The 17,568-nt window shown below is 36.0% G+C and overlaps 1 protein-coding gene across 1 annotated transcript in view; it reads right to left on the bottom strand.

Annotated features, from left to right (window-relative positions):
* The window catches only part of grik2 (glutamate receptor, ionotropic, kainate 2), a 146,412-nt gene extending 137,880 nt beyond the window's left edge, over positions 1 to 8,532 (bottom strand). The window contains 3 exon segments of the mRNA XM_051130397.1: positions 7,346 to 7,603; positions 8,170 to 8,336; positions 8,528 to 8,532. Coding sequence (XP_050986354.1) covers positions 7,346 to 7,603; positions 8,170 to 8,336; positions 8,528 to 8,532 — 430 coding nt within the window.
* Positions 8,533 to 17,568: the final 9,036 nt, after the last annotated feature.

The raw sequence follows: 17,568 nt of genomic DNA, 5'->3' as shown, positions 1-17,568 counted from the left end.
GTCTTTAATGAACTTCTTTAATGAACAAACACAGGGGATAATCCACAACAGAGGCTTAGCCGACACACGAATACAACAAGTAGACCCAACAGCGACAAAGTGCAAGGACAGGAACTAAAATACACAGGCTAATTAGAAACACAGGTCCAAGGGAATCATAATCAAATTAAACGAGAACAGGAACTTGACCAAATAAGGATCTAAAACAGTGACAATACAAGACAAAACAGGTCCACAGTCCTGACATATGCCCCCCCCAGACCAGACAGAGATAAGAGGGACTTGGAGCAGGGAGAGCCAGGTGGGACCCACGCCACGGTTATGATGACAACCCACGGTGGAGCTGACAGAGGGAGGAGCCATGGAGGAAGAAGGGCTGACAACTCTAGGAGGCCGACTGATGATGGTGGAGGAGCCCGAGGCAGAGACAGCGAGCCGGTGAGACAGGGTGACAAGGAGGATCCAGAGGGCTGAGGTGGAACAAATGGCTCCGGTGACTGATGCGGAGGCATGGATCAGGGAAACCGTGGTAGAGCCAGAGCGACAGAAGACCAAGGTGGTGCCAGAGGGATGGAGAAGCCTGACAGAGCCGGAGGGATGGAGTCCCGAGGCATAGAATGGACGACGACAGCCCAAGGCGGAACCAGAGGGACAAGGGAGACTGGCAGAGAGGAGGGAGCTAGGAGCCACGGTGGAGCCGCTGGGTCGACAGTCCAGAGGTTGGAGGTGGAGACCAGGGATCCTCCAGTCGTAACACCGATGGAGACTGGCAGACCCCCCAGATGGAGGGCTGAGGGTGAGCAGAGGGGCTGCCAGATGACAGCAGAGGAGGAGACATGAGCAGGTGGGAGGGTGTATATTTGTAAGCCTCCTCAGGGCTGAGCTTGTGCATGGCTGATTCAGTCGGTTCTGTTGAAGGTGGGAGGAGAGGGGGTAGGTCAGCATAAATGTCCCAGTCTAATACCCCCTCAGCCTCAAACAGTCCCAGATGGCTCTGGCTCTCCGTCAGTGGTGGGCTTGGGCTGGACACTGAGTCCGGAGAGGGACAGTACCCACTCCATAAGCAGCGAAACTCTCCCAAGGACCATCCTGTGTCACAGAACGAGCAGAGCGCAATGTCCAGGTAGCAGTCTGGTGTGGTCCTTGAGAGAACAATTCCCCTGCTCCAGCAGGAGGAGGGGTAATTCAGGGCAGGAGAAGGGGTCAAAAGTATCCATACGGGGAGACACAATGGAAACAAAAAATGTGAAAAAACAAGAAAAGAAAAAGAGTGGGTAAACACGGAGGTAACTGTTTCTGTCCAGTCTTCTGTCACATATTGAGCCAGAGACAACAGGTGAGTGAAATAACAGACGTTTATTGGCGGGATCGGAGAAGTAGGTCGTATGCAGCAATGGCAGGGGAGTATCAAACACAATGGACAGTTCAAGAGTTCTTAGCTGAATACTGATGTATGGTTTCTTTTCAGGTGATCCAGAGATCATTGACCAAGAACGAAAGAGTAAGTACACACAGGTAAGTAGATCACTGTCTGGAACAGTTCATGGATGTGAACAGCAGCCCGGACGGTGTGGGACTGAGAGGAGCGTGCTTATGAAGGTGACTTGATTGGAGACAGCAGGTGCAGGTAATTACAATTCAGGTGAGCGTGATCAGGTGTTGTGGCTGGTGACTGTGGTGACTGAGGTGGCTATGACTCTGTGGATTTACTGACAGTTTATATATTGTCTTCTCTATTATCTGAGCTGTGAGTTGTTGTTTTTTTTTTTTTTTAATGGTAAGTACAATTGTACAATCAGATGTAATTTCACATAGAAAGGGTTAGAAAGTGATTTCACACTAAAATCATGGTATGATGAATATTGCTCATGTCTTGTAGCTACACTTTTGAAACAGTATTGTAATTGTTTACAAATTGCCTCCATTCATCTCCATTGTACGTGTATCTCTGCAACTTGATTTTGGATGTTGTAATTGTGGGACAGTTCAAAATAAATCAACATTTTCCTACAAATGCTGTCGATCGAGGTTAACTTGCTGAACCCGGAATATTCCCAGTAGTCATTTATGAAGTTTTTCTTTCTTATTTTTAAAAAACATAGTTACTGCTTCCAATGAATGTCAATTTGTGAGCACTGTTCCTCTCTGCTGATGCGGTTTGTCTATGAATGGCATATGCATAACCTATTAATGTGATTCCCTTGACACATTAAATAATTTAGCAGCATTTGTTTTCTGCAATGCAGACACACACTATGTTAGACTTCTCGCATTTGCTTTGACAACTCACATATCAAAGTATAAATTATTAGAGCTCTTTTATAGCTGACATATCCTGCAAACAGAGCTCATTTTACTCACTGCTGCAGTGGCGCTTGTATATATGAGCTACCCTAAACCTCGTTTTTCATTCCTTTGTCTAGCACTGTGTCTAAAGATTCTTGACTGGCATCTATAGTTCCATGAAGAACTTTATAATCCATGGAACTGTTCCGATGAACAATGAAAATCTTTCTTTCAATAGTTAAAAAAGAATTGTTTTAGATTATTGTAATGTTATTTACGTGAAGAAAAATCACTGGAGGTTTCTTTGCACACCCCAAAATCATTCTTATATGGCATCATTGCAAAAACCTTTTTGAAACCTTTATTTTTAATACTCTACAGCATGCAAAAAAAAAAAAAAAAAAAAAAAAAAAAAAAATGCTTTGTGCACTGCCATTCATTTCTTACACAATATTGAATTTAACAGCTGAGCAGTGTTGACAGAGCTTTGTGTTGCAGGCTGCCAGTCCACTTCTGCCATTTTAGAGCTGAGCCATTAGGGAATGCCATTATGGCTATTGATTTGCTTGTTTGCATTCGTTCATGAAGTTGTTGTACAGCGTAAAAAGAAAGACTCAAGTCTAAAGTTGTGACTCTCAGGCAGATTAGAACAGCCACCTCTTGTGGAATCAGACTGTGAGCATTTAACCATTATCCTGTCTGTCTTATTTCTAGCTGTAGGTTTATCTAGCCTACTATTTCAAGTCAGAATAACTATACAGTTATTTTATACAGTTATTTGGTAGACTAAATAAATAATACATGACTTTCATTTAATTGATAGAATATTAAAGCAATAAAATACTCAAAAGACTGCTCTATAATGTAATAGCAGCAGCCGAGTGCCATAGACCATAATGCAAGCTTTTATACAACAGCCAAGCATGTAAATAAGTAAAGAAAAACCAAGAAGTGTCTCAAAGACTCTCTTGTGTGTGAAACTGCTTTCTTAAACAATGGATTTAAGATCTACTGATGCTAAGAAAGATTTGTCTAGGACTGTTGCTAACTACAAAAATATCACATCTGGACCAGAACCAATGGCTTGGGCTATGTGAGTTGTTGTTAGAGTAACAGTGCTGCAGCATGACTGTGTAAGATTTCTTTTATACAACTGTTCAATAAACAACAAACAAGTTAGCAAATATAGTTACAATCAAAGACACAGCAGAACACCAAATGAGTGGTGTTTCATTCCTGTATTAATTGTGTGTGTGGTAAAATAAATAAATAAATAAATAAATAAATAAATATGCTTCAGTAAATCACAATTATGAGAAGTCAAATAATGAGATAGTAAGTCATAACTATGAGAGAAAAATCAAAATTATGAGATACTATGTTGAAATTATGAAAAGTCAAAATCATGAGAAACTAAGTCATAAAAGTGGAAATTATGACATAAGTCAAAATTATTATTTGATAAATTCACAGTTTAAAAACAAAATTATGGCAAAAATATACTTTCTTATGTCATAATTTAGACTTAAAAGACTTTAAATCTAATTATTTAAATTTTTAATTGCATTTGCCCTGTTAAGTATTTTTTTTTTTCACAATTATTACTTAGTATCTCACAATTTCATCTTTTTTCTCATAATTATAACTTTGAAGCTCATAATTATGGTTTACCACATCATTTTTTTTTTATGTGGTGGAAAAGTGCTTCGTTAGTTTCTGAACCAGTGAGTTAATGACTCAATCATAAATACAGTCACTTGTTTTGTTTCAGAATGATTTGAAATTTTTGAACAAATCGGTTGAGTGAATGATTCACTGACTCTCAAAAAAGCAGTCATTTGTAGCTAGCACTTTTAAATTACACGAGTGGTTCCCAAACTGGGGGGGGCGCAGCAAGGCTAGTGTATCAGCCGATTTGTATAGAGATTCGAAAGAGATAAACGGCTGAAAATATCTGCCTCGCCGCCTCGCCGCAGTATTCACCGCACAACGCTCAATGTGTGACGCTCCACTCGATATTCCGCTCTATGAATGTGCGTTCTGTTGAGTTGCTCACGGCCCATATGAATGCTCTACTCGCATACCGCTTATGCTAAACAGAAAAGCAAAGTCCGCTCAAATAACACGCCGACAGAAAATGTCTATGTATACTTGAAGAGTTCAGATGCAAAACCAGCTAAAAGCCATCTCGGTCAAAAATGAGATAATGATACTGAGCGAATGCTCTTGACACATATTATACGTCCATCAAATACTTTTACTTCAAACTCGCTAAAATACCATCCTTAGCCCAATCAGAAGTACCGGTGCTTACATAGAAACCTATACATCTGAGCCTGATAAAAATGCATTCTTTAAAGAAAGACGTCAGATGGATTTAGCTGGTTTTGCATCTGAACTCTTGTTCCTGTTTGCAATAGCGTCGCAAACTGTGCTGTAACATGCTGTAGTACTGCTGTACTGGACAACGCTGGTAAAATGACGCTCTCGTGATGGTATGCTCTGCTCACATGCTCTGATAATAATAGTTTTGTAGGACTTTACATTATTTTGATAATTAGTCAAAAAAAGGTTATATCTGATTCTGTTTCATAGAACTGAATAAAAATAATATATTGAGATTTAATATTCATATATTTTCTGTCCAATTTTATTGTTACTTTCAATAAACTTGGTTTATTTTATTGGCTTGTGATTTATTTATTTTTTGTTCAGTATCATTAAAATTATTGAGTTAAATTAAAAAGTCTTACAAAATAACTATATTATTTAATAAAATAATAAATAAATATTACAAAGCAGTTTCAGTTTCGGCCACGAATTTTCATTTCGGTACATCCCTAGATTTTTATGTAAAAAGAAACGTTTTTCAGGGTGATACAAGACCCCACTGTGAAATTATCTTGCTTATTATACGGCTTATTATACTTGCCACATATGTAAATAATTTAACATAAAATATGAATTTCATCATATTTTATTACCCCAAGACGAGTCGCAGTACCCGCTGCACCTGTCTGTTATCAGTTGTAGCGGTTTTTGTCATAAAAATAACAGACCACTAGATGGTGCAATTGATATCACAAATGAGAATTGCCATTAGCCAAGAAAAATTATGAATGAATGACGCATAGTAGTTCTGCTCTAAGCATGGACAAGTTTTGAAAAGACAACAAGTGCCAGGTAAACGTAAAGTAGATGATGAATCTACTTCAAAGATCGCAACTACAACAAAGTGAAGAAAATATGAGAAAATTGAGAAAATCTGTTTAAAAAAACAATGAATGCTGTTACATAGTAAAAATAGTACATAGTAAAGCTGCATGCTTTACTTTTAATGGTTCTACTCTAAAAGTGACTGTTTTTTCTTTTCAGTAAGTTGTCACACACTGAATTTTAATTATTACATTTCAAATAAATCCTTCTGAAAGTGTGTTTATGTGTAAATGGGGGGGCTTAATTTTTTTTTTACTGCAAAAGGGGGGCTCGGCAGAAAAAGTTTGGGAACCACTGAATTACACCAAGCATGGTTGAAATCAATTTAAATGTCAAGAGTTCAATGTGACAAAACACATTTAACGGAGACCCATATAAAAACCTCAGTTTTTGTATTTATTGTTTAATGGCAATATGTTCTTAAAAAGTCTGTCCAAACAAAAGTCCAATAAGGATGGCTTTTGTTTGTAGCTTTTCAATGAAATTACAATGAAGTTGTAATATTTTGAGAATAAAGTAAAAATATTTCGAGAGTAAAGTCGAAATTACGAGAATAAAGTTGAAATATTTCGAGAATAAAGTTGAAATATTTCGAGAGTAAAGTCGAAATATTTCAAGAATAAAGTCAAAATTACGAGAATAAAGTTGAAATATTTCGAGAGTAAAGTCGAAATTACAAGAATAAAGTTTAAATATATCGAGAATAAAGTCAAAATTACAAAAATTTGCTTGAAATGTTTTTAAAATAAAGTTGAAATATTTAGAGAATAAAGTTGAAATTACAAAAATGTAGTTGAAATGTTTCGAGAATAAAGGCGAAATTTGAGAATGAAGTCTAAATGTTTCGAGAATAAAGTCAAAATGTTTTGAGAATTTAAATTGTACATAATTTGCAGAAATTAAATTTATAATATTTTGACAATATAGCCTATATTGCACATGCAAATGGCCCGAGACAAGTTGCCAGGCCACAGAAATGTGTTTGAATATTGTTGCGTCCGAATCATCTTACTGGGATGAGGAAGAGTCCATTTTAGGATTTAGCGGAAACAGACAGTTTTCTTTATGAAAATTCCACCACCTACTCCGCAAAAACGTCTGTGGCATCCAAGCTCATTATTTGCAGCATGCCAGCCACCCAGTAATTGCAACAATTTTGTGCTTTATTGCTTTTAATATAACACAGCTCAGCTTCCAAATTCTTTTATCACATCATATAAAAGTCACAACTTTATTCTTGAAACATTTTGACTTTATTCTCAAACATTTAGACTTTACTCTCATAATCTTATTTTTTATTTTTTTTAATGTTGCACTAAAATGCTGTCTTAGAAACTCAATAATCAGTATCAATAAAAAAAAAGTCATATTCATTTAACTTGTCAATGTTACTGTGAATGAATCAGAATCAACCTGATTAACTTAATCTACAGTGTAAGTTCTAGTAATGTTAAAGATCTTAAGTTAATCTAAACAGTGTGCTTAAGCCCTTATTTGGGCCACATTTGTATGAACACAGTGTCACAGAATAATAGTGTGTTGTTGCCGTGCAGAATTGTGAATAAGGCTGAGTTAATGCTTTGGGAAATCTGGCAGCAAATCCTCTAGTTGGCAAGTTTGCTCCTGAGGCGACCTCTGGCATATGGCATATGTACCCCTCACTGTGGTAGCACTTGCTGCCTACTGTTCTAACAGAGCCTGTCAACCAGGGGGGTTTGGCCATACTGTAGGCCAGACGGAGACCAGGGAATGGTGCATAGTCCAGGCCAAAGGGTCAGTCTGCCTAAGGACGGCTGGAGAATAATCACAACACACTATGAGCACTAAAGCGTCGAGCTCTCACCTGTGCTGTCATCGTAAACCACAGTGACCGTTTTCCACTTGAAGAAGTGAACCAAGTCTAAAATGGCTCTGCTGAGGGAGGAGAAGTCTGGGTAAAGGCTGACGTAGAAGGAGTCACGGTTGTCTGACACTTGGTGCTTCCACTTGGTCTGGATGTGCGGCACCCCCAGAGCGTTACAGATGGACTGCACCGCGTTGGCCGAAGAACTGTGGGAGGGACCGAAGATGGCCGCCACACCCAGAGAGAGCTGGTCACAAGCTGGAGACAGAGCACAAAATGCTTATTTTCTTTGTTTGATTTTGTGATTTTGTTATAATAGAAACACCAGAGCCCAATTCATAGTTACTTACAGCGTCCAAAACAATATTTATTGCGACAACAGTAACACTGAGCTCATTTACTTTTATACCCCATCGTTTTTTTTTGTTTTTTTTTTGGCAAAGCCACTGTGTTTTAATTGCGTCTTTGCAATCTTTAAATAAACTGGCATGGGGAAAAAAAGCACAGTTACAGTGGCAGCGGCTAATGGAGTGTATAATCATTATAAGAGAATTCAGATGTTTCCCCAGCGTGTAAATGACAGATGATTGCAGCCTGCGAACCTGTCTCAGGGGTATCAGTAGTTCACTGAATCACCCCTTCTGACTCATTACCTAAAACCAATCAATTCTCTCTGCATATGCACCAGACGGCTACTGATGTCCCCCTGTGGTTAAATGAATTCAATCTAAAGCCCATGTCCTTCCTCATATATCTCACAGCACATTTGTCTATAATCGTGTAGGGTCTCGCTGAAGACGGCTGACAGTTGGAGATGGCTTTACCTTTTCTGGAGGCCTCAAAGCTGTCGTGGATGTTTATCCTTTGGATGTCGTATGTGAGTGTGGTGTTTGGCAGTAAAGTTCTGTTCCTGTTGATTGTATTTAAAGCAAACTTAAAGGCAAGTTCTTCAGCACCAGATGGGCCACTTTCGATGGATTCAAATATCCCCCTTAAAAAAGAAGAGAGGAAAAAGAGAACAACACACCTGTTACCTTCAGAGCTACGGTTTCCAGAGAACTCTACAAATATTATACAAATACAATATCACGTCATACCATGTCATACCACATCATATCATGTCATATTGTATCATATCGCGTCATATTGTATCGTATCGTATTGCGCCTGATTGTACCGTACCGCATCGTACCACATATTGTATCATATCGCATTGTATTGTATCGTATCGTGTCATATACTATATGATATCATATCACATTGTATTGAATAGTATTGTATTGTGCTGTACTGTATCGTATGATATCATATATCATAAACATTAGTGTTTTTATTCATATTTAAAGTTGTTTTTTGTCAATTTCTATCATAACATGTCGACAACTAAATGAAAATGCATTAAAAATACTAATTCTAAGTATGCTACAAATACATTTGCATATTATGTTCTTAATAAAAATCCCCTGCAATTGTACTTTTAGTATACTAAACTGGTAAATCTGCTAAATTACTACATAGTATATATATATATATATATATATATATATATATATATATATATATATATATATATACACAATATACTACATAGTATATTGGATTGAGCTAAAGTGGAACTATTGCAAGTATACTATAAGTACACTTTAAATATTTTGCATTTAAAGACTGATATTATTTAAAGATACAATCCTCATTAATAGTGGCATTAAAACATATATTTGTTTAATATTAGGAAATATGCATTGTGCACTACAAATAAACGATAATTACAATGTTTATATCAGTATGTGTCAAGTAATATGTCAGTGAATATGTTATTAGTCTTTAACTATACATAGTATAAAATAAACGCATTTTAAATGTTTTTTGACCCGATTAAAGTAGTTCACTTGCAGAACAAAAAATTACAGATAATGTACTCATCCCCTTGTCATCCAAGATGTTCATGTCTGTCTTTCTTCAATCGTAAAGAAATAATGTTTTTTAAGGAAAACATTTCAGTATTCCTCTGCATATAATGGACTTCTCTGGTGCCCCTGAGTTCGAACTTCCAAAATGCAATTTAAATGCAGCTTCAAAGGGCTCTAAACAATCCCAGCCAAGGAATTAGGGTCTTATATAGTGAAACGGTTGGTTATTTTCTACAAATATTTACAATTGACATACTTTTTAACCTCAAACGCTCATCTTGTCTAGGTCTGCGTGAACTCCAGTATGTTGAAAAACTCCCATCTTATTTTCTCCTTCAACTTCAGAATCATTCTACATCGCATGTTCACTTTGTAAACACTGGGTTGGTACTTCTGCAGCGATTTAGGACAATTTTGAAGTTGGAGGAGAAAATGAGATGGGAGTTTTTCAACATACCCTAACTGTCTTGAACCGTAAAAAACGGAGTTTACACAGATCTAGACAAAACGAGCGTTTGAGGTTAAAAAGTATATAAATTGTTTGTTTTTTTTAAACAATAACCTATCATTTCGCTAGATAAGCCCCTTATTCCTTGGCTGGGATCATTTAGAGCCCTCTGAAGCTGCATTTAAACTGCATTTTGGAAGTTCGAACTCAGGGGCACCACAGATGTCCATTATATGGAGAGGAATCCTGAAATGTTTTCCTCAAAAAACAGAATTTCTTTACGACTGAAAAAAGAAAGACATGAACATCTTGGATGACAAGGGGGTGAGTACATTATCTGTAATTTATTGTTCTGGAAGTGAACTACTCATTTAAGTAGGACATAAGTACATCTTTATATGTAATTTCATAATTACTTCTAATGTCTTTGAATTATGGTTGCTATGTGCTACTGAATGTACTGAAAAGCATTTGTGGTAAACTAAAATTTATTTTAATGTCATTTCTATTGAAACTTGTATGTCATGTATTTATATATTAACTTAAAACTTAACTAAAAATGAATTCCAGATTATTACAAAGTGCATTTTTTAAAGTATACTTAACTGTGCTAAAAACAGTCATGAAAGTATACTCAATTAAGTGGCCTTTTGTTTCAATAATACTATGTGCAAGTACACTTTTAATATACTTGATTTGAAGTACACTACAAGTGCTAATTCGATAATACAATTTAACACACTTCTTTTTCACAAGGCAAGGTGGGCAGCAAATATAATTGAACTATTTAACTTTGACGCAGAAACACTAGTGCAAAAGTAAAAACATCAGCTTCAGTAAAAGAACAGCACAATATGCGAAATGGCATCAGTGTAGGTTAAGTGCAGTGAATGTCAAAGAACAGTGTAATGTAAGAAGTTGGAAGGGGAAAAGTAAATGATTGTTTGCTTTGACTCAGCCCAGTCGAGCGTATAATAGATATATATCCAAGCTCCTTACAGAAGGTATGTTTTTGGAGCGCAAGCTACACAACAGCTTTCCCTTTGTGAGTCTGCTTGACAGGCTGTATATAAATGGATGCCTTTAGTGTTGGGGACTGATGTGTTCTGATTGGCTGGCGAATCAATCAATCAAGCCCTAGGGAGCAGTGAAGCACAGCATAGAGAGATTGAAGTGTTTTGCTTGGGTCAGTCAGCAGTTTGCCCCTGTTGACTCACCATATGTCAGACTAGAGCTCGATTCAGTGTTTTACTTACACTCGCTGGGGGCTCCATCAGTTAAATGATCCCTCAAGACAGTACAAATAAAACCACTTCACCGGAACACACTGTTTTTACATGACCCTCTACTGTCTAGCGTGTAGGACAAAAGCGAGTATTATTAATTGTTGTTGTTTCAAATGTCACCTACAGCATAGGCTACTGCTGAAAACTGACATGAGTGTAACAATAGCATAAGTAAAATCTGACGTGAACTGGTTTGTGAAAAGTAAAAATTGGTGCAGATGAAGAAAGGAAGAAGAGAGGAAATGAATAGAAAGTGGTTGGAACAAATCCCTTACAGCATTTTCTGTAGAAAAGAACAGAGGAAATTGAGATGCTCGTACAAATCTCTCAGTCTTTTACAAAAGAGACAAGAAGGGGAATACGAGATAACATAATCAAACAACCTCGCCATGTGGATTTACTTTAATATGAAGAATCTCTTTTTGCTGGTAATTTTGAGGAAATGTGTGTTCCAGTTTAAAAGTGTGTCTGAGGTTTCAGTTACTACTGTTTTTACTACCATTACTATTTATGGTTACATCACATCAGACAAGGGCCAAATGAGACAATGCATGACGTAAAGAGCATAACTTGACGATTATGATCATTATAACAGTTATTAACGGTTGTTGAAAAAAAAAAAAGTGTCTATATATCAATAAGCCTGGGTTGTATTTTCTGACATGCGGCTTTTAGGCAGAGCTCTCTAGCTTACAAATTTTAGATCACTAAAAAAACTAACATTGGATTTGTAAGCATTTAAAATTAGCAACAGAATTTTTCTGTATTTTTCCAACAAAGATGCCTATTTCCTATATATGCTTGTTGTAGTAATGAGCTGTGATGTAGAATCAGGTATATACTTAATGTAAAAAAGAAATGTAATATTGATTTCCTGTATGAAAACAAATGTAAGGTTACTAAAGGTCATCAACTGATATTATAACAGAGAGACTCTGGGCAGGTAACAACAAACTCTCCCTCAGGAAAAGCATTCATACATGTTAAATATCCATCATCCATCTTGAAACTCATAGGGCGAGCTCTGACAGTGATAAACTGTGGCTTGTATGACATAATGAATCAATTTCCTATGGGGAAATGTCAGTTTCTCAAAGAGATCTCTCAAGCACCTGACAAAAAATGTACTATTTTTCTATAGTCATTCTGTCTATGTATAGTTTACAAATTACAATTGTTCACACTTTAATTTAAGGTCCAGTTCTCACTATTAACTATGACTTCTGCCTCAATAAACTCCTGATTACTGCTTACTAATAGTTAGTAATGTAGTTGTTGAGTTTAGGTATGGGGCATGATTAAGGGATCTAAAATATGGTCATGCAAATTAAGGCATTCGTATGTGCTTTATAAGTACTAATAAAGAGCCAATATGCTAGTAGTATCCACACTAATAAACAACTAGTTAATAGTGAGAATTTGTCCCTAAACTAAAGTTTAATCATAAAATTTACAGATTGAACATTCTAATTCTCCAGCTCTTTTTATTTTTTTTGGAGCGTGTTGTCAAACATTTTACGCAAGCAGATATTTAAAAAAAAAAAAAAAAAAAAAAAAAAACATACACACACAGTGTTGGAATATTTGCACTATGACATTCACATAACATATAGTGAGCCTGCCATTAAACAGCATATTAGAGTATTTAGAAAAAAATAAAGGTGCAGTATGTAATATTGACAGCAGGTGGTTGAAATGGGTACTGCAGTCCTAATTCTATATGTATATCACAATTTTGGAGAATACAGACATTATGCTCATAAGTGTTGCCAGATTAAGCATGGGCAACATGAATGAGTGCAGCTAAAAAAAATTGCAGGCAATGAGCCTTTCACTGTACGAGTTGATTTATCCATGTTTTATTACTCCTCTCATCATAGAGTTTTTTTAGATGGATGCCGAGACTTTTTCGGTCGGGTAGAATCTGCGACCTCTGATCGAGTTTGTTTGACAGCTTCCATGGCTGCAGTACACTGTATTTTCCGCCAACTGGCAATCCGGTGTGTCAAAATACTATTGGGTAAATTGGCAGTAAGTGGAATCATGCAGACCAAAACAAAAACAGACATTTGAACATGGAACAAACAATTCAAATGTTTTTTGGAGAAACAAGTATGTGAACTTAACATGTTTCCTAAATATCTGTAAACGTGGTATTTGTATGTTTTTGTACAGTCAAAAAATACATATAGAACCTTTAAACAGTAATACAATTATGAAACGCATGAAAGTGCAAAAATGTAAAAGTATTGTTTTGGCCGACAAATTTGAAACACAACAGTAGCATTTTTAGAGATGTTTTGTAAAATATTTATTTTATATAAAATATTAACATTTTATGGTAACACTTCAGAATAGGGACCAAGGGGGGACCATTCTACAAATTAGTTACTTATTAGCATGCCTGTTATTAACGCATCGGCTGTTTATTAGTGCTTATAAAGTATTTATACTACATGACTATACTATACAGTCCTAATCCTACCCAATATCTAAACTTAACTTCCTTACTAACTATTTATAAGCAGCAAATTAAGAAGAGTTTATTGAGGCAAAAGTCATAGTTAATGGTTTATTAATAGCGAGAACTGTACCTTTAAAATAAAGTGTGACCTATTTTATTTTAACAAACCTAAAATTCTGTAACTTTACTAAATACTTTACATAACACCCTCAGACCCCAGAGGGTTAACTAAATTTTACTAAATTTAATTTTTGTAACTTTCACTTCTACATATATTTCTAGGTGCCTTTTTTAAAGAGAGACCAAACTGAAGTTTGCGCTTCAAACCATTTAAAGTCCCCATGAAATCAAAATGGAAGTTTTTTTGTCTTTTAGTATGAATATGGTAGCTAGTGTGCTCCAAAACAATGACAAAATTTGCATTTACAATAAATAAGCATTCAAAACGTACACCGCCAATATGGATCAACGATGTTGATGACATCACCCTGCACTTCAGCTTTTCATCAAACATACGATCCAATCAAATTCCCTCTAGAATCCAAAGCGTCTCGCCCCCTACACTATAAAATGGATCACTTTCAAAGAATTTGTATTTTCTGTACGGTAAATGGCACATGGTGCACTACATAGGGGATAGGGAACGATTCAGACAGTGTAAATATGCTTTCCGTTGGGGCAAAAGAAGTCTGGTTGCACGCTGTGGCACGCAAACCACCACAGTGCACACACAGTCTGCTCCGTTAAGACGGATTATATACATAAATCAACACAGACAACAAAATGTATCGAACCCATTTGAATTATACTCAGAATACTATATTTTATAGTGATGTGGATGAGATTGTGGCTGTCATACACTGTCAAATGCAGCTTTAACAAACTCAACAGCTCTGGCCCAAGCTGTGTATAAACTTAACACTACTGGCTGTTTAAAAAAAAAGGGGGCGGGACTGCTTGATATGTCCCGCTCTATCTTGCTATCTCAGTTGACATTACGTCAATACATCGAACAACACATTGTGTTTCAAAGCACTTCAGTGGAACTTTAAGATTTAAGTCTAAAAATGTCATTTTTAGTAGAACTGCAATTGGTAAACTTTCTAATAATTTATGTTTTCCATCAGATCAAAGCGTCCTGGTCAAGAGTGCTGCATGTTTACATCAGCCATCTCAGACATGCAGTGACTGGTAGTGGCTCAGCGCTGCTGCTCTCAGCTGGGCAGTTGTCTAGTGAACAATGCCCTGTGCCTACCTGATCTCTCACAACAGTCTCACACATGCCACCGCACTCAATAATGCTCTCAGAAGCTGTGACATATTTATCACACAGCAGCTACATAATCAATGGAAGCACAATACATCCATTTCTGCATCCACAGGGAATACTTGCTTACAACCGAGCACCGTAACAGCTCAGAGGAAATTAGCAAAGTAGCGGTCATCTTCCTGTCCGTGAAAAATGAAACTGTCATTTATCATCTAACATGATCAATTGCTGTGACCACAATGGAATTACCCACAAAACTGCTCAATATAACACAAGAAAATGAACTTTAAATACTCAAAAGACATGAAATAATATGAGATTTGCTACTTTAATTTCACACCTGTTTCCAGCTCACAAAAATATGTTATGAGAATCTTTTGCTAAAGATTTCTCTGATAGTTCAAAATGTTTAGTTTTTTTAAATATTTTAGAAAAGTTTTTTCATAGTAACACAAATGTTAGGAGAACATTCCATTTTTATCATTCAGCAAAACCATGGGAATGTTACTTTTGAAAGTTCCCTGAACATTTTGAAACAAGTTATAACTTTTAAAAAAGTCAGATGAACATCTATCTAAAACGTTTTAGAAGGAAAATGTTTTGTCAATAATGATTTTGCTTTAACGTTTTAAAAACATTATTAAAGACCATATCTTTGAATGAACATTCGGTAACACTTTATTTTACGGTTTCTTAACTAGTTGCTTATTAGCATGCATATTACTAGAATATTAGCCATTTATTGGTACTAATTAAGCACATATTAATGCCTGATTCTACATGACTTTATTCTACATCCCTAATCCTACCCAATACCTAAACTTAACAACTACCTTACTAAATATTAATAAGCAGCAAATTAGGAATTTATTGAGGGAAAAATCTTAGTTACTAGTGAATAAATGTTCGCTGTTCTAAAGTGTTACCAAACATTCTATTATTTTTTTTTTTTTAATAATAAGCCAGTTTTTCATTATCCAAGTGACTGTCTAAAAATTATTTGTATTTGACTAGTTTTATCAAATGAATTAGAAAATGACAACATACAAAGTGATACTCTTGTAGACTCTTGTAGCAGATGTGCATATTATTTTCTGTTCGCTATCACTATCTCTCTAAATATAACACATTCCCTGGGAATCTTCTTGGCAACCTCTTGTTCACTATTCTCAGAAGTTAACTTTGATTAAAATCATTGATGATATTATTGGCAATTTGTTTGGTAGTTGCTGTCCCACTGGTGGTGGGAAGAAGTCTTGGTGAGCTGCTGATTTCAGGGGAGATTTATCTTGAAGATATAAGAGGATTTTAAAGAGTACAGATGAGGGGTGTGAAATCTCATCTACATAAATGTTGTTTCATGTTGGTTTTAACCCTACTTTTATTGAAATGTGCTGAGAATTGATAGCAGAAAGTCTGCACAGCTGTAAGGAGGCTCACTTTCAATGCAGCATGCAGCAGCCACTAGAAACATTCTGTTGAAAAGGACATATGCTGTTTTATGGATGTGCTGGTGTCCCCATAAGGTTTCTTAACAACTTCACCAGAAAGACCATACTGGTTGACAGGCATTTTTTGCATAGCAATGTGCTGGACCAACATCAATCCAGCAATAATCACCTGGAACTGCATGAAAATGTATTCAATTACTCACCAGGACTGGGTCAGAAAATACATAAATGGTCAGGAACTCCACTTGAACTAGAGATAATTACAGGATATGAAAGGTATTCATTTCTCCAGCACACTGCAGAGGAAATTTTTATTGCTCAGATTTAACTATTTCAAAGCTCTAGGAAATAATGTTAAAGTGTTAACGTTGTCGCAGATGTTTCTTCTAAAATTCACTCCTTGTGTGAGACAGAAAATGAGACAGTTGTTATAGTCAGAAAATTAATGTGGATATTTCCAACAGTTTGATCTCAGAAAAAAATTGTGTTTCTGACTTTAGTATTTTGGCAAATCAGAACTGTTGAAGAATTAAAATTCAAAGAATTAAAAGAATCTTCTTAAAAATCATGACTTTAATATTAGGATAACCTCCAACTTGTTTAAACTCCTCAAAAGTAAGATGTTTTATAAATGTATGGTTTTTTGTTTGTTTGTTTGTTTGTTTGTTTTGGTTACAGTTTGTTACAGTATCATTTTCAGCAGCACTAAATACATAGGAGGGATTTGTGCACACGCAGGACATGTTCATTAAAATTAGCATGGCAACACACACACAGAGAAGGGACGCTTTCACACTACAGAGAGCGAAAGCCAGATGGAGCGTGAATAAATGCAACAGACTGCTGAATCTCTGGACAAGCATTTACTGTATATTAAAAACAAGAAGAATTTTTAACATGACAGAATATTAAAAACACAGCGCTGGGTGATAATCTGCGGTCAAGCGAGTCACAACAAAAGCAGTGTGCACGATTATTATGATTATGGCAATCTGCAGACAGCGCTAAAAGTTTTTTTTTTTTTTTTTTAACTGAGTTAGCTGGTGAGCTTGTGAGTTTTCAGTAAGACTTGCAGACAAAACCAAAGACTCTTTCCTTTTACTTTGAAGAACTTACTATATTTTAAGTACATATCAAGAGTTTTTTTTTTTTTTTCAAGAATTGCACTTAGGGACATTCTTCCAAACCCATTAGGATTGATTCATGTTTTGAGTTAAACATTTTTTTAAGCAAAGTCTCTGTTTGCTCTCAATTTAATTTCTTTGTGGGCTAGAAAAAAATAATTGAGATATTAAATTTTACACCGTATGGGGGTTTACTTTCATACAAGTAAAGTTTCCATCATTCACTGATCTTCTCTGGGTATCTGTGTTATGTCTTTGCATGAAGTGATG

The sequence above is a fragment of the Labeo rohita genome, chromosome 16, assembly GCF_022985175.1.
Source record: "Labeo rohita strain BAU-BD-2019 chromosome 16, IGBB_LRoh.1.0, whole genome shotgun sequence".
NCBI lineage: Eukaryota > Metazoa > Chordata > Actinopteri > Cypriniformes > Cyprinidae > Labeo > Labeo rohita.
Note: the sequence above shows the minus strand (reverse complement) of the source record. Positions and strands in the feature narration are given on the sequence as shown.